Source organism: Strongylocentrotus purpuratus, unplaced genomic scaffold (genome assembly GCF_000002235.5).
Source record: "Strongylocentrotus purpuratus isolate Spur 01 unplaced genomic scaffold, Spur_5.0 spur5_scaffold_13, whole genome shotgun sequence".
Classification (NCBI taxonomy): Eukaryota; Metazoa; Echinodermata; class Echinoidea; order Camarodonta; family Strongylocentrotidae; genus Strongylocentrotus; species Strongylocentrotus purpuratus.
The window spans coordinates 30,928,513-30,952,745 of record NW_022145598.1 but is presented as its reverse complement, the minus strand read 5'-3'; the positions used below and the strand labels follow the sequence as shown (position 1 = coordinate 30,952,745).

General features: G+C 35.1%; 1 protein-coding gene and 1 long non-coding RNA gene across 2 annotated transcripts; one reads left to right on the top strand and one right to left on the bottom strand.

The window, feature by feature from the left end:
- Positions 1-6,306: 6,306 nt before the first annotated feature.
- Positions 6,307-6,766, top strand: LOC115923109. Its single transcript, XR_004063791.1, has 2 exons — positions 6,307-6,402; positions 6,497-6,766. It is a non-coding gene; the product is annotated as an uncharacterized LOC115923109 (long non-coding RNA).
- Positions 6,767-7,047: 281 nt separating this feature from the next.
- On the bottom strand, positions 7,048-23,126 carry LOC586131 (ras-related protein Rab-23). Its single transcript, XM_030983340.1, has 6 exons — positions 22,991-23,126; positions 14,272-14,814; positions 13,718-13,803; positions 12,697-12,853; positions 10,122-10,288; positions 7,048-8,554 (listed from the first exon to the last, which is right to left on the bottom strand). The coding sequence occupies exons 2-6, from the start codon at positions 14,424-14,426 to the stop codon at positions 8,418-8,420; spliced, it is 702 nt and encodes a 233-aa protein (XP_030839200.1). The 5' UTR covers positions 14,427-14,814; positions 22,991-23,126; the 3' UTR covers positions 7,048-8,417.
- Between the last annotated feature and the right edge of the window lie 1,107 nt (positions 23,127-24,233).

The window sequence follows — 24,233 nt, the reverse complement described above, 5'->3', positions numbered from 1 at the left end:
TCTCTCTCTACGCTGTGTGACATTCTCATGTACTATGAAAAAAAAGTTGATCAATAGTTTTTGACTTTCTCACTTTTCTCATGTAATTCTCTTATTTCATACTCTCCTTCTCTCTCTCTCTCTCTCTCTCTCTCTCTCTCTCTCTCTCTCTCTCTCTCTCTCTACACTGTAAGGCATTCTCATTTAATGTACTGTAGAAAAATAATTCCATTATCATGTGTACAAGTTGTCTAAATACCACACCTTTACGACTACTCCAGTGAACACTAATACGGCCAATGGAGGTAGTTGTTCTGGAACTTCTGGAGGACATTTTGTCCTAGAGGTACATGTACATGTAGGTGTCTAGGGAGTATTTGTCCGAAGGAATGGTTGTCTATAGATCTACAGGGGCAATCTTTCCAGGGGAGTAGTTGTCCTAGGAGGGTTCTTGTCAAAAGGGCTATTTGTTTGAGTAGTAATAATCTGTAAATGGTAGTCCCCAAGTAGTAGCTGCCATAGTGAATTGTTTTCTATAACAGCTTTGTCAAAGGGAGAGGTTGTCCCAAGACCCAGGGAGTAGTTGTCCTAGGAGGGTTTTTGTCCAAAGGGCTATTTGTTTGAGTAGTAATAATCTGAACATGGTCGTCATCCCAAGTGCAGTCAAACCTGTCTACAGTGACCGCCCAAGGGAAACACAAAAAGTGGTCTTTGTAGATAGGTGGTCACTAAAGCAGGTTTGACTGTAGTAGCTGTCATAGTGAATTGTTTTCTATAACAGCTTTGTCAAAGGGAGTAGTTGTCATGGAGGTAATATTGTAGGAGTTATCATCTCGATGCATAAATAGGAAAGCATTCTTATCAACTCATTAATGTGATTAATTGTTGATCTGAAAATGTACCTTCCTGTATTCATGTACGAAATGAAAATATTTTGAAATATTGCAGCGTCAACTAATGATTTACAGAACACCATATTATATTCTTTTTTAAAGTTAGTTTTGTGATAAGTAAAACCATGTATAAGCCCTCTGGTGTTTAATATGAACCAAATGCTTTAGAAGTTTTTAAAATCCTTTCAAAGCATTTGGTATACTGTACAATGTACATGACCAACACTAATGAAATGGTAACCCTGGAAATGGTCAGTCAGAAGGGCCGTAACTCTGTGTTAAAGTCTATGAGTTAGCGCGCCTTCTAGCTCCAAACAGACGGTATGAAAAAATAGTTTGTTACGTCCTTATATCAAGAAAAAGTTGTCCAAAATAATGGCAATATCTCCAATATGTTTGTGAAAACTATTTTTTTGATATCTTTAACCAAAATGTGCAATATAGAGATATTGGACCCTTCGTGACTTCTTGACTTGTCCCCGTTTTACAACCATCATATTGTTTTGTTCCATCCCTAATATAGTTTGCTGTGTTATAATCAACCTTGTGCAAAAGTGCTACATTTGAGAATAAAATGATATAAATTGCCTTTCTCTTGTCTTATCCATTGGTTTATCTGTAGAGGGTTGTCTGGATTTAGATGGAGGGTAGATGTGCAAGGCCCATCATCCATTACAAAAGGCACTTTCAATTTTTTATTTTAAAATGTGTAAAATCTTACAAATCATGTTTTCTAATAGTACAATCATTAATCAATTCAAGATGGTGGAATATTGTAAGCTTTTCATCTATAAGAAAAGGGCCAAATTTGGATTAAAGGGATAGTTGAGTTCTGTTGTAGAGGGCGCTACACAAAATATATTTTTTTGTGAGATAATGAAAAACTGAGCATCAAATTTGAAAGAACATACAATTTAAATGACAAAATCATCTTCGTTTGATCAAAATCGGTTCAGAGACGGCTCAAATATCCATAAATATAACGATTTCTAATACTTGTGTACCACCACAAATATTAGATAGTTTGAAAAAGCCGTTGAAAAACGAAATAGCGCCTTTTACGTCGTATTTCAGCCAATGTCGATGTTGGCTTTTTTGTTGGCATTTTCATGTTGGTTGTATTATGCACAACCAGCCGGCCCATGTATTGTTATTTTTAATTAAAATAATTAATGGTCACCATATTTTTTTGAAAGTGGAGCTGAATTGGTATGATCGTATTGGCCAGATTTCACACATTTTGGGGTCTAAATTACCTTCATAGCAATTTTAGGTTCTAAAAGGGCACTAGAAATGTCATAGATAAGAATAAGAGCACTAACCATGCAATTTGAAGGCATTTGTGGTCTGAAAACAGAACTCAACTATCCCTTTAAGTAACTGATACGAGACTGGTGAGAAACTTGTCACTTATTTATCACTAATTTACTGATAATCACCAATGGGGATTTCCATTATAACTTTTCACAGAATCTTACCAGTCTTACCAATAGGGAGATGTTCGTACGAACGATACTTTCGTACGAATCTCCCTGTTTTTCCATTGTCTTCCCGAATTTCCATTGTCTGAAAAACGTTCGTACGGCGTTCGTAACAGTTCGTAATTGCATTTGTGACCGAGGCTTTAGCTAAAACATAAAAGCATGAAAGCAACAAACAAAAGCAACAAACAAAAGATAACTGCACAACGTCCATTGTTTTAAACTTTATTATACATGTTTATGGCTATGATCTTTCAAATAATGGATTCATAAAATGATTTTTATACAAAATTCTCTATTTCCATCTCTCTATTCTTTTAATTCATTGTAATAGATGAATTCATATCAGGCAAAATATGTTCTACATAGTACTCTCAATAGCCATTTGTCTACAGATGCTGGTCAGCTGTGCATATCATTAAACATTTAAATAACAATGTACATTAACATTAAAAATTTACCAGATTTCCAGTAGCAATGCCATATGTATCAAAGTTTCATGTAGAAAATACTAACTTAAAATGTTCATATAACTCCTTCAAAAAGGGCTGTTCCCATTTCACCTATAACTAATAATATAAATTTGTCTACTGAAATATACTTGGATAGGCTTTCCATATCAGTGTTGTGATGCAACCAATATAAATATTGTTGAGACTGAAACCCAACTGTTTTTTAGAGACTTCTGGAGACCAATTTCCAAATGATTTATATTTATTGATACCATATTTAATTTGCAGTACATTACTCATAAATGAGAATGCCTTTAGGGATAGGGTCCACCATTTGCAAGCCATGACAAAAGTTATTATATCAACAAAAAGTAGTTGAAATTTATTTGTGCAGCAAGAACATCTTTGGAGGAATCCCTTAAGTGAACATCTTTTACAGGAAGGGCTCTTGATCCTAAAAAGTTGTTTATGTGGTATCAGTTTCTAACATGGGAGAAATGAATCAAATGATGCATGAAAGCAGTAAATGGTGGACTAATATACTATCTTTAAAAAAAGTAATCATGGTCAGTTTTGGTGCCTCACTTCTCAAACAAATGTCCATATGACCTACATTTTTAGTTTTGCACAAAAATGCTGCTCATTCATGGTACAAAATCACAAGCTTTTCAATAAATCTTGATTAATTTTGCAATGCATGTATATCAAATCAGTACTAGGGATTTTTCAAAATTATCAGCCTTCCAGTTGATTTTCATACATGTACAACCTTAGTCAATATCACTTTAAATTCCAATTCAGTTTAGCCTCAAATTATCATGGGCGTGTACCTGTGCATGTAAAAAAAAAAAAAAATACAAAGAAAGAGACAACTTTCAGATATTCACTAGCCTCGCATAACTGTGAAATTCTTTACATGCATATCCAAATAAATGAGATGATATTTTGATTGGAAAAACTAAATGAGTAAACAAAATGCATTGGATACATTGTGAATATTTAGGACACACATTAAGCAGACATTAGTTGAATAAAGCGGGCTCATACAGAATATGAAGGAAACAAATGTTATTAAAATATCATATAACACATTAAACTTGCATCCCTTCATGTTATGTCTTTGGAAGCCATTTACATATTTGATCATTTTGCCTAGTCTAAATTAAAGTATTTCAAGTGGAAAATAGAGGAGAGTACTCAGAGTAGGCCTACGATGTACTATGGAAAATTCCAGAAAACGGCAATTAACAATTCACAGATCAGAGTTAAATGGCAGTTCATTTACAAAAATAAAAATAAATGAAACGAAATGCAAATGATTACGGTAAACAAAAGAAAAATGAAACCATTACATTAGCTTCATATATAAAAATAAACATGCCATATATCTTTTTTCTCTTCATAATTTGCAATGCATGATATGAGAGAGAAGGGAATAGAATTCGGAAAAATGTAGTCAAAATTAAAAAAAAAGTTGTTCATCATATTGAACTAGTATTTAAAACTAAATAAATGCAAAGTTTACCCCTTTAATTCTGAATGAGAAATGAAGGTGGAATAAGAATTGAAATGCAGAAACATTTCCATAATCCACCATGAAAAAAACATGCAGAACATACATTATTCCACCCCCTCTCTTGAACGAGTGAAGAAAGTTTCATTGGTAAGAGGAAAGATATATACACCCTTTACAGAAACAATAATTCAAACTAATAGTACCTGATTCTAGAATAAATATAATCACTCTAAATCTATATCAAACATACCAAATCCTATTGACTACATAGCGGGCTAAGTTAGAATCAATCCCTCGTTGCCTTTTGGTCGAAACATATTTTCTCATTAGGACCCCGTTTCATAGACTGCTATAAATAACTGCAACCACCATTGACAAAAACACAGAGACTCCTTAACACTAAGATACATGTAAGGTAGCAATTGATTGCAATTCTGCAAATGAGATCAAATAAAATCAATCAATCGTTGAGCATCGTGTTTAGGCGCTATAGTTATAGCCACCAATCAAACATTATGATTTCAGTACGTAATATAATATAAATCATTATACAGTGCACTTTCATGCAGTTTCATGAAACGAAGTCCTTGGTAACTTTAGTGGGGTAGCTACCAGATTCTCCAGTTTTCTTTACATGTTTTGCATGTACAGAAGAGACTGTCTTTTCATTCCTCAATCAATCTTGACCTTGCATTTCCATAACATGGTGCACCATAAAAGAACGAGGATGCATAAGTAAAAGTAAAAACTAAGTAGCTATACATTGATCTAAATACTGTAGTACATCTTCATAGTACTTTACTGGCGCAAATATGGAACTGCTTGTACTGTATGCATTATCCCTGTATATCTCGTTGCTAAATACCCTTGTACGTAAGTGATATATTGAATAAAATCTGCAGTGGTTTACATATCAGAGTAAATACATATTTGAACAATGGGTTCCATACAACTACTATAGACACACAATTACAGAAACAAAGAGAAGCAAGTATTTCATACCTGCACGCTTCTATGTAAACACCCATATCAGCAACAAAAATAATTAAAACCCCATCTTATCAAACAGTAAAGATCTGTATCTACCGATATACACATACATGAACTCGCAAAAGAAAGGAAAATTATTCTTTCTAATTCTTTTTTTTTTCTTTTGTTTTTCTTCTTCTTTTTGGGTGAATTTTTGTAGAAAGTCATTTTCCACCCAAATGACATTGCTTTCGGCCGGGCTGCATCTTTACTAGCTTGTCTGTATAAAAACACACACACACCTACTGCAGAAAAGCGTGTTCACATAAGCCCAATATTGTGGGTTACTGCAGCTTTTTGTTAAGTGTTTTTCGGTTAAAGCCTATGAAAGAGTACTTTACTTTACATTTTTGTATGTTAGATACATGTACATGTCAGTGCATACAGAAATTTTTTGGCGCACAGCTACTTTTTTCGCATCCCCATTCATCTAGCACAATGATTTTTGATAAATGCTGTGGTAAAACACGGTACTATGAACGAGCCCCCACGACGGTTACAGCAAGTCATCCAATTTACAACATGAATATATTATTTATATCAATAATTACCAGCACCTTGGCGATTTACTGGCATGTTATGAGAATACAGAATTCAAGGCTTCATTTTTAATAGCGAATACAGCGTACAAACTGGACGGCTTTTTAATAACTCTTACACACTGAAACATACAAATCATGAACACATTATATATGTAAGTACATGTAGGTTGCCAATATAATGAATGCTTTAAAGGAGATCGCTATCTACACTTACACAGGGCTTCACCGTCTAGCATTACATAAATAACCACTAGAAATTGCTATCTTGATGGGATAAAAAACAAACATATATTTTCATGGCTCGATGGGATCCTATACTAGTACCAATACAATGTAAAAGGTGGCAATTCAAGTATTATCATGTGCCAGTATCTAATGAATAAAGGCCTAATTCCGTAATACAATAACGCTGCATATAGATAATTATCTATATGTACACGCTGTATTACGATTGCTGGGCCTTATATAGTCATTGTGAATCATAAAATTCATTTGACAGTGTTTCATTTTGTTTTTATGGGTTATAAGTACTGCAGTCTCTATATATACAGCATGTATACATTAGATAACTAAAATAATTCTTTGTAAATGTTTAGCAGTGTAGTGCTGTTTTCATACATCAAGGTTCATTGTTAGTTGCCATCAAGGTTTATTATCAGATAAAGGCAAAGATCATATGGCTTCGGTGCTAATTACAAACTCAGATCAAGAGATTACATGTACATACATAAAGATGCATATCATTAGAAAGACTTCTCACTCTCTATGATTTCAACTGTAAACGATAGCGGTCAAAGGTAAAATCATGAAGCTCAAAAATAGTTCTCTTCTTTAATTGTACCAGTAAATTTCTTCGGAAAGGAACTAAACCCCTCAAAAAATAGTTTAGAAACTCAAATTTGATCCATTCTATCTTTCTTGTCCCTGGATAAATATCGCTCTGCTTAGTATTATTAGAAATTACGTTCATTCCTCTTTAAAATGATACAATATTTATTATAATTATGTAGCCATGGCATGAGCAGTACATCAGAATAAGGGGCAGGGTCAAAAGTGAAAGGTCGCAAAATGAACGGGTAAGCCTTGGTATTGTTACGCAATGCACATACGTACATGTTTATGATACAATGTACATGTACTTTTGCAATTTGGCTGATTCCAATTTAGTCAAAGCAAAATCAAGCAAATCTTACAGATCATACAAATGTAAACAAATACGGAATATAATAATTGAATACTATGATAAATATCTTTGTCTAAATATAAAAAAGAAACTGATAACACAAGGGTTAGTACAAATACAGGTACACATACATACATGTAGCAGTACAAAATAGCAAGTTGTATATGAAAATCATAACTTTGTTACAATATAACAAACACGTTCTGTGTTGCAGAGACAAAAGAGGAACCAAAAAAAAATTCCTTGCTAAATGCAGGTGCCCAAAGAGATCTACATGTAATGATCTTAGTAATATACCAGTTCAGGGATAGTACTTGTAAAAATGACCCCAAAAATCCATAGATCTTTCAATCCTAGAGAAGTCCCACCTTTTGCTCATTTAAAACTAATCACAGCTAAAGTGAAGGAGGTGCAAGTTCATGAAAACCTTTTTGTTTGCCCACTTGAAAAGAATACATCCACCTGTGCATCATAGAATGTATCGCTGGTGCATAGATGAATAATGATAACATAACTTTATGAACACTAATCCAGCATTTCTCTCAATGGGTTTTACAGTTTTATGCAGACAGTGTAGTGTACATGTTTCTCCAAAGCGGTTTATAGTTTCTAGTGGCACTCTACTTCACATGGGGAGAAAGGCCTGTTCCTGGCTTGTAGATATTAATATGTGAGATGAAATCTACCGGTACTTAGAAAATATACGTGAACTGAAGAAATTGGCATATAACAATTAGAGGAGACACACCTGAGCATACTACATTTAAAAATTCATATATTGAAAGAGAGATATATGCCTTTGTGATAAATTTCATGTTTATCTGAGGTGAAAGATGCACAAGATTGCTGAGAGCATAACAATTAACTAATCTTGTGAACAAATAATCAATTCCATGCCATGCTTTCCATCACATAAGAGAAATGAAGAAATCATCATATTCAGGATAATTGTATTATATTGGAGTTATATTGGGTCACTACTACTCCAAATCTTTTTTAATCTTCTCTCGCCACAATCTATAATGCATATCTACGTCAGTAAAAACAACTGACGAATCCTCTCATTCCAATACACATCGTATTCTACCTAATAAAATAAATTGTAATCACAACCCATTCATGTCACCTTATACAGATACAGTATATGTAGGCCATGTGAAACATGTACAAGGTAATCACCTGATATATGTACATGCTGGTCACCTGATTCATATCTTAGTCACCTGACACATGTAGTGTAGGTCACCTGATACACATGCTACCAGACCTTGATATCATACACACACATACCGGTACCAATCTAATAAATCTTATCTACATGTTTCTAGGAGGGGAGTCTTCCTCAGAGTAAAGAACATTTCAAGGCACTCTTCTTGCCCTTTGTTCGTTGCTTCATTGGTTTCAGCTGTATCGTCGGATTGCTATCGTTGCCGTTTTTCTCACTCTGCATTGAAGGGGTGGTAGATGTGTTGAATATTCCTGCAGGATAGGGTGAAAAATAAAAGAATGATGAATTTGGAAGACCCCGTCTTTAATTGATCCAAATTAATGGTAAGTCCTATCATCAATCACAAGTTTGCAGTCTCCTATCATTTATGTACATAGTTGCGATAATTGATATCAATTGCAAATAAGTTGTAATTATATCAACTCTTTATAAGACGGCACCAGAATCGATTCATTACTATCATAGGCATAAGTATATGAGAATCCTTGAACACGAATATCTACTACCGCACACATGGTAGGATTGCATTCAACTTGTAATATACATGTATGCACCAACAATACATCCAGGTACATATCCATACAAATTTAGGCAATCTACATTTTGACCCCTTCCACTTTCACCCACAATGTGTAACTTTCACATGACATGTGTTTACATAATTATGGTATTATCATACTTTATTCCCAAGAGAACTTTGAACAATTCTTGTTGGCAAAGAGGTCGCAAACAGCGCATACACTTGAACATGTAGCTATACTTTTTTGGGCCTTGTAAAATGCATCAAGCTATTAAAGCGCCTATTCCTCAAAAGAGTAGACTGTCACAGTACACATGGATGTTTTACCTGCTAACCTTTCAAAGCAAAAACTAATCCCTTAACGGCACAATTTAGAAATACAGTCATTTTGTATACTTCTCACACAGAAGTTTTCAGAAAAAGAAAGGAATTTGGAGTTCTAGCATTAGTTTGAGGGCCAAAAAAGTAGAAATCATTACTCCAAAGTATGAATGGTTGGCAGCTATGGGATGTGTGCCTGTAACTGTGCACTTTCAAAACCTGCTTACAGTACATTGTTCAAAACTTTTAAATTGGGTTCTTGTTTCCATTGAAGCTTTCAATGCGTGGCTGCCATTAAAAGCTTTCATAGGGTTGTCATGATCTAAAGTAACTCCAGAACCGAAGCATCATCTATGGACTTCAAAAAATGCCATAATGTTTACAATACGGTGTATACACAATGAATGATGCTGCTACAATTTCCTTATCAATCCCTTTTTTTTAAATAATTTTTTTTAATGTGTTTTACTGAAACAATAAAATACAATCACAATATTTATAAGTTATTATTAAAGGTAAAGACCAGTTATGGTCATGCGATTGCATTGTGAAAGAAACGTTGTGGAATCGATCAGAAAAGGTTGATCATCTAGCATCTAGCATCGGCAAGGTTCTGGAATCATCAAAATGATAAGAAATTTGGCCCATTCTTTGTAAAGTTACAAGCACTATACACAGAAAGATGTACATGGACTACCCTATATCTCTCACAGACCATGAGAGAAACAAATTTACCAAATATATGAATTAGTAGGCGGTTTCCCGGCAAATTTTTTATCATCATGTATTAGTCAAAACATATTCTTTCACATGATTGGTAATGAGAGCTTCCATTTCATTTTTTTAAATTGGGGCGTTTCCAATACTGGTCTTTGGAAACGCCCCAATTTAAAAAAATGAAATGAAAGAAGATTACAAAAAAGCAGTACAACGTAGATCAAAACCTCACAAAAAATAAATTTCCACTATTTCCTTACCAATCTTGGCACTTATCGTTGAGTTATCTTCAGGTTCTGTTGAATGTATCCTCTCAATGTACCTCTCTGTCAAGTAGCGAAACACATCCTCTACGTTCAGGTTCTCTTTGACCGACGTCCGGTAGAATCTGAGCTTCATCCTCTTCGCTAAGGCTTCCGCTTCTTCTCTGTTCACGATTATTAAATCACAGAAAAACATTCATCAAACATCAGAATGGTATTGCCATCTTGAACAACAGCATGACATTATTAAAATGTATTCAACAACACCTAAAGATGGGAGAGTAAATTTACTTGACCACTACGATTTAAAGAAAGTTTCAGAGGCCATTTGTCTTTTTCTCTATTAAAGCATAATATATGCTATGATTACCAAACAAAATTTAAAGTCATATGTATTTTGTAAATGTTATTCAATGTGAGATGATGGGCTGGAAATGACTTAAAGACATGTGCAACTGAAGATGTATGAAAAGCTGTGTTTATTTTTGTACAGTATTTTCATTAAAAAAAATATTTAGATGAAAAGATGGAAAGAGATAATTGAAGATACAGATAAGAGCAAAGAATAGGAAACAGGGATAAAGAAGAGAGCAAGGACAAGTGAGACAGAGGGAAAGAAAGAGAGAAAGAAAGAGAGAGAGAGAGAGAGAGAGAGAGAGAGAGCGAGCGAGCGAGACAGAGAGAGAGGGGGGGGGGAGGGGGAGAAAAAACAAGAATGAGATAATACATGATAAAAGGGGAAGAAAATAAAATAGAGAGGGGAAAGGAGGGGGGGGGGGGGCTGGAAGATAGAAGGTGTATGAGAGAATGAGAGGAAAAGAACATCTAAAAGAAAAGAAAAGAACATGTAGAAAAACAATTAAAAGAATGAAAATGAACAAACAAGAAAGGAAAAAGGGAGATATTAAAATATCTAAAAGAGATGGATTAAGAAGAGAGAAAAAAAGTGGGAATAGAAATTGGAGAGAAAGGGAAGGAATAGATATTCACATGTACAGCAAACAAACCATCGGCTAGTAATCACCATGGAAGCAAATAATGCAAAAATAGACTGAAAATGATCATTAAGATAACGGCACTTTACATCATACCCTCTAACTATATATAATCCATACAAATATTGCATATATCATATCCTGCCCCAGCCAACACTTGAAACTGTCTGTGTATAATGCCCCTAGGCCTAACATGCATAATAAGTCCAGCTGCTATTGAGCTGCGATGCAACAACTATTACCATGGCCTCTCCCTTCAGATGATCTAATAATATCTGTGCACCGTAATTGATTTTTGAGATTTAAAGAGAAGATTAAGTTCTGGGAAGAGGTGAAAAATATTGTGAGCGTTATCATTGTATTATGCAAGTGTGGAAGTACATCAGATAAAAAATGTCCCTTAAAGGCATGGCTCTTCAAATGGCTCAATATTCTAAATATGGCACATTTTTATGCCACATGTTTGAATAGTCCCATACACCGGTACATCTTTCTGGGTTCAGAACTTGTAACCTTACCAAGACTGGGCCAAATTTCTTATCATTTTGATGATTCCAAAACATTGCAGTACACACTATACTAGATGATTAACCTTTGCTGATCGATTCCACAACGTTTCTTTCACAGTGCATCGCATGACAAGAACTCAACTTTATCTTTAACGAAAGAGATTTGAGAGGCGGCTGGAAGGAAGGAAAGCCTCTAGGAAGAGGAGCAATGGATGTCTCTATTGTTGTTCAGTGGGCTGAGAGATTTGGAGGATCAATGGCATCAGACTTCAAGATGGATTTTTTTTTCTTCTCTCAAAGTGATCACTAAAACAGGGAAACGTGCCTCACTGAATACCTAATTCAAAAATACCACGGATTCATATTCTAAAGGAATTGATTTTCAGTATTTCTGAACCTGGAGTCAAATTCTAAAGAAAATATTGATTTCTTTAAAAGTAAAATGTAAAAAAAAGGAAGAAACAAAAAAAAGTTGAAAAACAGCAACTGGTTCAATCAAGATCAGTCTTTAGAAAAATTACAGGTATTTCAATACTTTTGTTAAATGGTCAAAACTGAAGTAACTAATTCTTTTCTATCATGTTTTTTTTTTCATCACTAAGTCTAAGTCGTTATCTCACAAACTAAAGACCACATCACTGTTTTATCTCATCTCACACAATATATTTGAATATGGTACATGTACAATATCATTTTTGTTAAAACAATTATTTACTGGGATTGAGTTGATTTGAATAAATGTAGAAAACAAACAAAAACATGTCAGTGAAAGTAAAGATTTTCCTTTTTCGACTGAACTATTGAAATCTCAAAATCTTCAAAATTCAAATTCAAATGAATGAAATAATGATAATTATTAATCATTTTGACTCAATACTTGCAGTTCTAGTATCAAGTCTACTTTGTTTTGTTTGTACTTTAGCTTAAAATGAGTTTGAATAATGCTATTTTTTACTCCTTGTTTCTCCTACAACTTGCTAGTACCACATGATTCAAGAAAAGAATTATGTACAGTAGTACAGGAAACATTACCCCAAATTGCCCTAATGATTTTCATTCCATACTTACGGTTCTAGTACTGCTTGCTCTACCAAGTCTATCTTGTTTTGTACAAGGACAAGAGGAATGTTTCCGACTTCATCTTCGACCTTTACTCTCCATTTATCAATAGCTTCAAATGAGTCTCTGTCTACTGTGGAGAAGACTAATACACCTGCCTGGGCACCTGTATGACAAAAGCATTATTGGAGATGAGAGAGTGGGGAAAAAAAGTACTAAATATATATTTTGTTTAAATGATTGAAAGGATTAACAAAATAAAAGGAGATCATTGTAACAACAAAAAAAGAATAATAATGAAACCACCAAAGGGAAGTAATGCTAGGAAAAAAAAAAAATTATTTTACTTGTGTTGGTTTTGTTGTTTGTATTGTTTTTGCTGCTGCTGCTTTTTAACATTTGACTTCCAAACAATTGCCTCAAATAAATACAAATATAACGGATGCAAGAACAAATCAAAGAAATAAATCTAAATGCAAAAAGAAATTGCATAAAGCATGAGACTCGACTTTCAAATGCACTGTTTTTTCTCATAATGTATGCTCTATCATTCAAGGATTTTTTTCTTACATGTACAGTGCACCAGGAAGCCATTAACCTCTCCTGGGTGGAGGGTGGCAAATATAGACTGTATTACATGAGGACTTTATTGGTGCCTCATTATGCAACATCTCAACTCTCTACTCTCACTCAAAACCATTACATCTTACAGAGACAGGAAGCGTGTCCATTCATGAGTTGATTCCATCTTTATACATTCAATAAAGGAGCAAAATTAATTCAAACGTGAAGGGAGGAGGGTATGTGAAGACACACATGTATGCTTCGCTCTTGTCACCAGTTATCCACTTTCAGAACTTCATTAAAGACATACCTAATTCAGATTGCTTACAATCAGTCACTGCTTTTTTGTCTATCCCAGTTAGAACAGACATTTTTGGTAGTGTTTCAGTCTCATCAGCGCCTTTGATTTGGCAACTAGATATTGGCGCTTTATAAATACTTGGATTGGATTGGACTGGATGCTTACCTCTGTAATATGATTTAGTGATAGCATCAAACTCCTCCTGACCTGCTGTGTCCCATAACATCAACCGTACATCTTCATCATTGAATCTGATATGGTATGAAAAAGGAAATACATAAGTCTTCATTATCTGCATCCTTTTTTCAATCAATAACAAAATAACATAACCTGCTTTTAATATGATTATTCAATTAAAAAACAAATATATACAAGTATATTCCTTTTTTTTTGTTGATTTTTAATAGTAATTATTATTATCATTTTTTAATTTTTTTTTTTTAATTTTTTTTTATTTATTTATTTATTTTTTATTTTTTTATTTTATTTATTTTATTTATTTATTATATATATATTTTTTTTTTTTTTTTTTTTTTTTTTTTGGGGGGGGGGGGGGTTGCAATGTATGAATTTTATTGTAGGCTACAACATTGCAATAAATGATAAGTACTGCAAAATATATTTTGTTTTACTATATTGACATTATAAATATGTTGATATGTCCTCTAACATGTACGTCATACAGAAACATTTTCTGGATTAGATTTATTAGCACTTACTCTATTTGTCTTTCTAGGAAATCCACTCCTATGGTTTTCTTATAGTCTTTTGTGAAGATGCCTTTGCAATATCTCTGGATCATACTGGATTTGCCCACCGCTCCATTCCCCACAATCACTACCTTGATGGCTACCTCAATGTCCTCTTCCTTCATGCTGATTGGCTAATTCAAACACAGGAAAGTCCCTGATTGGTCACTTCAAACACAGGCAGGTTTCTGATTGGTGGATTTGATCAGGTTTAGAATGTCAAAGAACCTGATTGGATGACTTGATTAATGAATCAAGTCAGGATGTCTCAGCGAAGCCTCCTGTTAGTCACACAACTGTGTTCAAAAGAGCCGCTAAGTTCTTGACTGGTTGGAGAAAGTTGAAGGATGTTTTTAGGGTGAGGTGAGCTTCAAGAATGAAAGCTTCTTTCTTAAACTGTGGGTGCCCTGGAACAGCTTTTCACCTTGGGCTCATCTTAGAGTGGATAGATTTCCAGTTCATGTGATGATCTTTCCAAGGGTTTGCAATGGTAGCACATGAAACTGAAGAGTTCTGGAGAAAAAGAAACAAAATCAAAATAACAAATAAAAGACAAGGGTTACTTCAGATTAGAGGAATAGAAGGAACACTACACATGAAGAAAAGAGTGAAAATGAAAATCATGACATTACGGTTGCTTCAAGTTTGCATACCGGTAATTGTATCCTCTTGACAAACCGGATACTTCTAATAAAATGTCAAAATCTTCTCTCACTTCAGCAAGATGATCTATAAAATGTGATTAGAAAAAGGTTAGACATTATGAAAAAGATTTCACATTGCTATGCATCCCATCATCGTAGCTTAATTTTATAATATCTCATCTAAAAAGCAAAGAAACAGTAAAATGCAAAGGGCCATGGGCGTAAATCTGCAATTGATACCTATTGTTCAGGGGGGGGGGGTGATCTATTCATTCATCCCCCCTGAACAATAGGTATTATGTAAGGATTTACGCCCATGCAAAGAGCATTTTGTATTTCAAATTCAAAGACTCCCCGGAAAGGGATTTTGTATCCCCTAGCAACTATAGACAATCATCTTTCAGCGAATGTGTGGCTCAAAAGTACTTCCCGGGTCATGAATTACATTACCAAACCTCTATGCTGTTTGTAAGTGTATACATGTGTATGTGTATGATACAGAAAGGAAGCTGTCAGTTAATTATTGCAGGTCAAAGACTCCCATAAATGGAATTTGTATTTTTCTTGACTGAAGACTGACCATCGCCTCTGAAAATTAAAAGTGTGGCTCTAATGTATAAATTCAAACTATTCAAGTTATGAAATATCTAGACTGTTTGTCTACTAATCATGCAGATAGATTTGAAGGTAAATCACCCTACACATAACAATCCTCTCAACTCAACCTTTGATCACTTTAACTACAGGTGTACATAAAAATAGAGAGAGACAATAGCCCCCACACATTGATCATTCATGGTCCTTCAGTCATAACAACACAATTCAATTGAAATGCAAATAGATCCTTGATGCTCTACAGACAGTATTTACACCTGTAACATCGCAATCAAACTAAAGCTGACAGTCAATGTGGGTAAACATGTTGCTAAGGGTGCAGAAGCTACACTGTACTGTTCTGGTGTTGGAGTGCATGAATCATCAATATATCCCACTCCCACTCCCCCCCCCCCCCCCCCCTCCTTCTCTCCCAAGGAAATAAATACAAACTCTATTCTCTTGTTTCTCTTTTCGTTTTAGTCCACCATACATAGATGCCCTTTCATCCTTTTTCATCCCTTTTGTTATATAGCACACATTTCCCCTTCCACCTCTCCTTCCTCCACTCCCTCCACTCTTTTTCTCTCCCTACATGTAAATTTGCATTCATGCATGTCTTGCTCCTACTTTAAAGTGCATCTCAAAGAAGCAAGTTCTATCCATCTTCATATTTTTATCACAATGCATCAGTTTGCCTATGCATCCCTATACCCATTATCCCCTGTCTCTAACAGCAAACTCCACTCCTGCTGTTTGCAGCGATTCAGTACAATGGTTGGCACTGACAGCACTGTTCACACTTGTCCCCAAAGCATTGTCATAACATTTATAATAATAATAATAATAGTGAACATTTATAATGCGCCATGTCTGTCAAAAATGACACTCCTGGCGCAGTTGTGTGGAAGTTGTATAATTGTGGGCATGAATTCAAGAAAGAAAGTAAAATACACATAAGTTACAGTTTAACATACTTCAGGACATAATTTGCAATAATACAATAATACAATACAAAGCATATTACAGTAAATCAAGTTATATAAGGGTAGTACAATGTAAGACATAATTAATTAAACAAACTAATATGTTGAGAACAGAAACGTTTTTAACAAAGACTTAAACTGTGAGTAGGAGTTCTCATTACGGAGGTGAGGAGGGAGTGAGTTCCACAGTTCAGGGCCAGAACTTGAAAATGAACGCCTTCCCCAGGAGTGTCGTGAACGTGGGATGCAAAGAAGTTGGGTGTGAGCAGAGCGGAGTCGTCGTGGTGGTTCGTAGAGTCGTACTAGGTCTTGTATGTATGAGGGTGCAGTGCAGTGAAGTGCTTGATAGACGAGAAGAATGACTTTGAAGATGATGCGTTGGCGGACAGGAAGCCAGTGCAGTGCCTGAATGATGGGTGAGATGTGAGTGGTGCCTTATCATCTTTTGACTACTTTGACTTCCTACATACATGTTCATGTCACTTCATGTACATGTACATGTACTTGTATTTCAATAAGAAATACATGTTCATAGGGAGCAATACAAAATACAATTACAGTAAACTACATGTAACAAAAGCATTACATCATGATCGCAATACATTGTACAGTGTAAACAATGCAAAAAATAACTGGACCAAACTTGTTCAGCACTTTAATCAAAAGAAAATCACAAAATCATTATTTTACCTTGGGTTATCAGAAATTTACTGATGTTGCAAAAATGACACTACAAAGATACATGGGCTGATTTTCAATTATTTTGCTCACTGTATCCAGCAATTAAAGAATTTATAAATACAAACAATTGCAAAACAATTTGTGGATATGAATTCTAGAATCAAGTTATGCAATACAAATATTGACCTTCCAAAAGAAAGAAGGCAATTCATTGAAATGGTTTAAATCCTACTGAATGCCAAGATGAGTAAAGGCATTTTAAAGAAAACGACAATCAGCTACGGACTACGGTACATCATACAGTGTACATGTACATGTACATGTACACGGCCCATCCCTTCACAATCCATAATCGACATGTGAATGTGAACAAGCCTTCACTAAATTGCTTCACTCCATTTCAAAAACCTTCTAACCTCATTTTAAGACTACTAGTGTAGAGTAATAATTGTATGCTGTATGTTACGATCGAGAGCCATAACAGTTTTTCTAGGTTGAACATGGTACAAACTACAAAGAAACACAGAAAAATCCCTTAAAAAATCCCATGAAAAATCCTTTGAAGGGATAATTTTCTTGCTTCGTTAGAGGATTTTTAATGGGATATTTGATGACAGACAGCAATTAAGAGGATAACTAAAATCCAGATTTTTGGCCTCTGTGTGACACTGCCTATTGTAAACCAAAAATCATACATGTACATGTACAGTGTATAGCGAAACTGACTTCAGAAATGTCGATGTGAACACGCCTCCACTCAATGCCTTCAGTCAATTTCAAAAACCTTCTAAGCCAGGCAAATATTTCTTACACGAATTACTCTTTTCTTTGATTCTCTCCACAAATGCAGCCTGAAAGCACTTGTCAAGACAGAGTGGTAGGCGGTAAATGAGTCAAGGTTTCTCCGGTGGAAAAACACTCTTCGCAAAATTGGCAATCTGTGAGTCCTTTATCATCATGACATGGAACGTGCTTTGCTCAAAATGTTTGCTTGCCACTTTCTAGTCAAGATTATTGGTTCCATTTATCATCAGAAGGGGAGGGGGGGGGGGGGGTAGGCAATTGACAGCACAATGTAGGCTTTTAGCAAGACTTCTGGGCAAATGTATATGTACTGTACGTTTTAGCATTGATCATTACTGGCATACAAAACTTTGAAATGTACTTTGCAAATAAAGAAAGAAAGAAACACATTTTGGAAATATATAATATGAGGAATTTCCTCATTTTACAAGTTGACATTTTTACTTTATAAATGCCATATTGGCAAGGATAGAAAAGGTAATGAGTACATGTACTGTATGGCTTTCTGTGCAAAATCTATCTATATTTTACAATGATAAAGACACACCTCTTAAAAAGTAAACTAAGAATTTAAGAAAGGGAGAAAAACATTTTGGAAAAAAAATTTGTGAGTGACATTTATAATAAGGGATTTCTTGATTTTGTTTTCATTAAATTCTTTGAATTGTTTTCACTGCATATTCGCAAAAACAGAAAAAGTGATATAAGCAACCCGTACAGTTGTCTGCACAGTTTTCATTTCTAGCCAAATATCTTGATGTACATGTACATCTGTACAACTGCTTTTAATATATCTGTCTGTTAAGTGCTTAGATCTAATGCCTAATGAGAGATTACAAGTTCTTCAGATTAAAGAGTTAAAGATCTGCATTCTTCAGAGATGCTAATACCAAAAACAACCTTCCAAATAATCAATAGTGCATTAGCCTCTCAAGGCTAAAAGCCTAAAAATAAATCAATGATTGCTCACCACAAATTACATTGTACATGTCCAGAGCTGCCAACCTCCAGAACAGAAAATCAGTAATCACAAGGCTCAAAATCAGTAATTTGGGGTATAAATCAGTAATTTCTTATGCGGCGCTATGAATCTAAAAAAACGACACGCCAACACTGCGCGGACGCATGATTATCTGAAATTTTTGGTGATTTTACTCACACAAAGATGTTAAGTATTGAATTTCAGGTCATCACAACACAGTTTATCATGAAAAATGGCTCCTATTCACAGCACTCGCTACGATAAATCATATTTAATTCATTAAAAAAAAAAAAAAAAAAAAAAAAAAAAAAAAAAAAAAAAAACTTTTTTTTTTTTTTTTTTTTTAAATCCGTAATTTGAGACAACATTCCGTAATGGTCGTTAATTTCCGTACCAATTACGGAAAATCCGTACTAGTTGGCAGCTCTGTCCCTTTCAGTCCTATACAAAGTCATTTTCCAGCAATGGAAATAGTAAAATAGAACAGAATATTGGAGATTTACATACTGTACAAAAGAAAGTAGTACTAGCATTCCAATTCACAGGTACACCTGCTGTACATGTACATGTACATGAGGATTGTTTCACAAGGGAGCAATCTGTAAATCTAAAATATCTCTGACAAGCTAATTGAACCCCAATATATTTAATAAAATAATAACAAATATTATTAACAAAATTGAGTTCTCACAATCTTCAGACCTGCCTTGTTAGTCCAACAGTTTCTATAACAAGTGGAGTAGTAGTCGTAGTAGAGTGGTTTTATTAGAACTGCAAAAGCTAAATTACCGTACAAGTGCAAGTTCTACAAGCTCAGTCTTAAAAAGCATTACAACAGAACTTACATGTACATGTAGATATAGGCAAGTACAAATACACAGTAAAATAGATCATAACTTATTACATAATCCATATTTGCAAACAAATTGAAGATACAAAAAGAAATACCTCAGTTGTTGAGAAATTAAGGCCTTTGTGATCTCAAAGAGGGTCAACATACATGTAACCTAAACTCACAGTGTACACTGTACATACCCATTTTCCCCCTCCCCCCTAACAAAAATCATAGGGATTGATTCCCAATATTTCTGAGAAGATATCAAAGAGGTAAAATAAGATTTACATGTATTTTAACAGTGTATGCTCAAACCGAACCTCACATGTAAATTCTGCAACTTCCTCGAGCACTTTTACTGTACAATACAAGCCAAGTTAATTGGTGACCCCACAGGCTTCCCTCACTCATTATGCATACAATTTATGAAGCGGATACTTCTTCAAGCACCCTTGTTCCTATTTGGGGACCAGCACAGGCTAATCCCTGGAAAACCCTTTCAAGAGAAGTCATGGGGAACACAGAGGAACAAATTCCTTCAGGAGGGCCGAGGGTACTAAACTGTGTCAATTTGGCATTCATTTGTATTGAATGATAAGTGTATTGGGGTATTAGTGCTGCGATGGAAGATATTTAGACCTGGGTGATTTATTGATCTTTTTTCGGTTGGAGTCAAGTTAGTTCAAAGTGTACATTGTACACACAGTCATTTCCACTCATCTCCAAGCCATTCATTCTTTTTTCTCTCCTACTCTTTCAGGCATTCTACATGTGCATCATAATATTTTCTTGTCATTTGTTACATATTTCAAAGAGGTGGGGTGGGTATTGTACTGGTTGAAAAAAATAAACACAAACACCTGAATATTTGTTGTATTACACACACAAATGTACAATGTACAATGTACATGTACATGTATGTGGACTAAATTCCTCAAGATCACAAACAATACTCATTTTTTTGTTAACCATGGATACATTTATGCCCCTTACAGTATTACAGCCAGTTTTGTAGAGTTGATCACTGGAAACAAAGAAAATATCAAAATTTATCTTCCAACAGCCTTCACAAAAATCATTTCTTGAATTATTATTTTATGGTTAGAAACTCAAGTCTAAACGTACTACTGTACATGTATCTATAAACACTAGTACTAAAGCCTGTTCGGATTAAATACAAAACTTATAAAGAGCAGTTCTCAAAGGCATTTTGCTATACGATGTTTTAATAACGTTATAATAAGTTCTGACTATAAAATATTTAATTCCTTAATACATGTAATGTATACAATGAATGTTGGAAGTGTGAACACAGGGTTCAAGACAGCATACCGGTACCCATACCATGAAAACTAGGGGATTATAGGTGTAACTGATTCTAGAAGGACCTTTATCCTTTGGAATTTGAGAGAGAATCAACAAGTAGCAGAGGAAATGTAGAACAAAGTGTATTTATCCAGTATCAGCTTACGTCTAAAGCTGCTACAATGTGTATTATCAGGCTACAGATATATGCACAGTAGGCAGTAGCTACATTGTACAGTACATGCAAGTACAATACATGCATACTGTTAGCCTTCAAGAGGCACCCCCCCCCCCCCCCTCTCCCAAAGAAAACCATACTCTTCATGTACATGCAGCATGCCATATACCGTGCGTCCCCAAAAAAACTATACACTTTTCAAATGGCTGCCGAAAAAAAAAAATATGATTCTGGGGAAAAAGTTTTATACATCGAAAGCTCATAAGCTCAACTTTCATACGACACCAAAAAGTCTGAAAATAATTCATGCTTGGGTGAGCGCTAAATCCTTTGGAGCTTACAAAATTGAGGGTGATATGATACATTCATGATTTGCTGAGTGAATTTCATGGATTATTAAACCAAATTTGTAAGCATGAGTGAACAGGAATTGCTTTTTTTTTATTGTAACTTTCCCTGGTAGACTCAGTGGTGTGTTCATGGGAGTCAGGATGGGGTGATATGATGGTGCATGTTGTAATTCCCATGTTACAAACTGTTATTTTTTACATAGTCTGTGACTTTGAATAAAAACCTTCACCCCACATTTAAGTGTCTTATGAAAAGCGCTGATATAAGTAACAGTTATTATTTTTATTATACTACTAGTTTACATGATGTACATGTATGTACAGTACATGTACATCAGTAGGGGGACTGGTCCAAGAATAGGGATCTTCCTCATAGTCATAACGCGGACAAAATGCGTTCTAAAAAATAAGGGTCATCTGCATTTGCGCTGACATTTTTTTTCATCGACGGCTGCGGGTTTCGGGTGACTGAATCGCCAATCAAAAATATGAAACTTCTGCGAAAATGAGGACAATCCTTATATTTGAGGGCGCATCGGGTCTCGTTTACGAAGACGATCCTCATTTATGTGGACAATCCTTATTCTCGGAACAGCGCCCCTACAATACAACATCCTGACATTCAACAATCTGTGTCTCTTAAGAAAAATTTTCCTTTGTTTTCTGTTTTACCAAAGTCTAATTGATCAAAATGATGCCAGGATGGGGATGGATTTCCCCTATAGACTAGTTCTATACAAAGAATTACATGTAGGCCTACTGTACATACACACAGATGCAGAGTCACACATCACAGCTCACACATCACAGACGGGAATACTGCGAGGCCCCTAACCAGCAACTCGGCCTACCGACGCGGGCCCAGCATGGGAGTGGGACACTACGCTGCCACCGCGCCGCTGCCTGCGCTGCATGCAGAACCTCTATACAGTTGTCATGGGAGGGAGACGCCGTTTGCAGCAGGCACGCGAACAAATCACAAATTTAACCAAAAACATACGCTCTATACACACGAAAGAGTGACAGGCAATCGTATGAAATGCTGATAGATCTTATAACATATATCATTATCTCACTTTACCAGACTTAGATGATCAAAAACAAAGAAAAGTATCATTTACATTAAGTTTTACCCGACTCGTTGACCTCAAAATTCTCCGATACGAAATTAACCGGTCATCTTCCATTCATTTGCACTTCATTCGTTTTACACTGTTCGCAATCACACACGCCCATAATTCGTCGATACGACACAATAACCTTGCTTATTCGCAATCAACATAGATGATTTTAAAAGCAATCAGACCAAAATATCAATTATAATACATACCAATTGTTCTTAACCATGAATTTCCAAATTGTCTTTCTATAACCTCGAGATTTCCTGTGAAAAACTGTCCTAAACTGTGTCAGTTTCGGGACTTCGTCGGCATTCTTGCGATCTGACTTATTAATCACGTGACAGTCTAGGAGCAGTGGTTTTAGCAGCCTTACTCGCAGACCTTTTCACACAATCATCCGTAGTCTTTACTCACCCGAAATCAGACCCCACCACTATAGTTTCTTCCCCTAGCATTTACTCTCTCGATCTCTACTTCTTCAAGAATCGAATCACTCTAACTCTCTCTCTCCATTTCCAATTGATTCATAATCTCTTGCTAACGCATGATCACAAACAGCATTCTAACACAATATCTTCCTGAAATTGTGTAATAATTTCATTTTCTCTCTCTCTCTCTCTCTCTCTTTTCCCCATCTCTCTTTGGTTTCCATTCTTCTCTTGCTTATGGCATTTAAACACTATATTAACCTGAAATCTTAAGTCACATTTGCTCTCTATTTTACTCTCTCTCTTTCAATTTTTTACCAAAGAATCTCCAATCCGATAAAAAATGAGCAAATTAGATGTGAATTGGAACATGGATTCAGATTTTTCTTCAGCATGTAGCCAGTGTAATGTACTTGTCTTGCCAACTAGGCATATACGGAACTGCAAGTCCATGAAGGAGGCAAGCAATTAGGTCTCTACACATTAATTTCTATAGCCAAGTTAATTGATGGCCATGGACCTGGCTGTACTTATCTTGCTCCTGCAACAATTGATCTGCAGTAATATCCTACACTAACCAAATTTCAAACTTCAACCCTGGACTCAATGCTATACAAACCTCTAACCCTAATTGTCAACCTAACCCAACACTCTAAAACTCAATTGCAACCCTATCCCTAAACCCATTTAAAAATAATAAAATAAAATACTTTCTACAGCCTAGAGCAACTGTCACCAGAGCAAATGATTTTAATTTTTTTTTTTTTTTTTTTTTCATTTACCGGTATTTACCGGTATTTATTTTTATTTATTTTATTTTTTATCAGTTATTCTTTTCTTTTTTTTGGGGGGGGGGGGGGGGGGAGGGAGACGATCCGACATTTGCTCTGGGGACGATCGCTCTGGACTTTATTTCATTAAAGGCATGTCAGGTTAGGGTTAGATTCGAATTAGTATAAGTCAAGAATTTAGATCAGGAAATCTGGTTAGTAACAAAAATTAGCGTGGAGTAATTTAAAGGTAA

Bases quoted from the DNA above. Each gene is read 5' to 3' on its own strand.
- LOC586131 (XM_030983340.1), bottom strand. From the start codon at position 14,426: ATGAAGGAAGAGGACATTGAGGTAGCCATCAAGGTAGTGATTGTGGGG. The intron at 13,804-14,271 runs GTAAGTGCTAAT...ATACCATATCAG, and splicing joins TTCCTAGAAAGACAAATAGA to ATTCAATGATGAAGATGTAC. The intron at 12,854-13,717 runs GTAAGCATCCAG...TTTGTCATACAG, and splicing joins CACTAAATCATATTACAGAG to GTGCCCAGGCAGGTGTATTA.